General features: G+C 65.3%; 1 protein-coding gene across 1 annotated transcript in view; it reads right to left on the minus strand.

Annotated features, from left to right (window-relative positions):
- Window positions 1-510, minus strand: part of LOC104407998 (U3 small nucleolar RNA-associated protein 14 homolog A-like) — a gene marked incomplete at both ends in the record, with an annotated part of 3,213 nt that overhangs the window by 1,694 nt on the left and 1,009 nt on the right. The window contains one exon of the mRNA XM_010017428.1: window positions 113-232. Coding sequence (XP_010015730.1) covers window positions 113-232 — 120 coding nt within the window. The remainder of the gene's footprint in view (window positions 1-112; window positions 233-510) is intronic.

The raw sequence follows: 510 nt of genomic DNA on the forward strand, positions 1-510 counted from the left end.
CTCCGCCCCCCCCCCCCCCGCGGCTGCCGGGCCTGCCAGGGAGCACAGAGTGAGGGCAGGCGCCAAGGAAGAGGCCTCCAGAGCCAAGGCATGGCCGGGTGGGGGCACCCACCTCCTCCAAGCTCATCGCCTGCAGCGAGGCTGCCTCCTCCGGTGTGAGGAGCGGGTCTGTGATGGGCTGCTTCGTCTTGTGGAGCAGCCCAAAGATCTCCTGCTCCAGGGGAGTTCGGGCCTGTTGGGACAGAGCAGACACAGCAAGATGATGGTGATGAAGAAGAACCACGAGAGCCAATGCTTCCCTTGATATCCCTGTCCTGGTGCCCTTGAGCAGGCCCGTAGGAGGGCCCAGAGAAGTGTGTCCCCTCCTCCCGGGGCTGAGGTCACAGCCCTGCCCAGAGTCCCAGGCAGCAGCCCCTGGCTTGCTCCGGGGAGGGCAGAATTCCTCCCAGGGAGAGAAAGAGGCTCACAATGGGCAGGCAACACTGGCTCGGGGGGGATAGGCACACAAGA

This window comes from Nestor notabilis, unplaced genomic scaffold, assembly GCF_000696875.1.
Source record: "Nestor notabilis isolate BGI_N333 unplaced genomic scaffold, ASM69687v1 scaffold21686, whole genome shotgun sequence".
Taxonomy (NCBI): Eukaryota; Metazoa; Chordata; class Aves; order Psittaciformes; family Psittacidae; genus Nestor; species Nestor notabilis.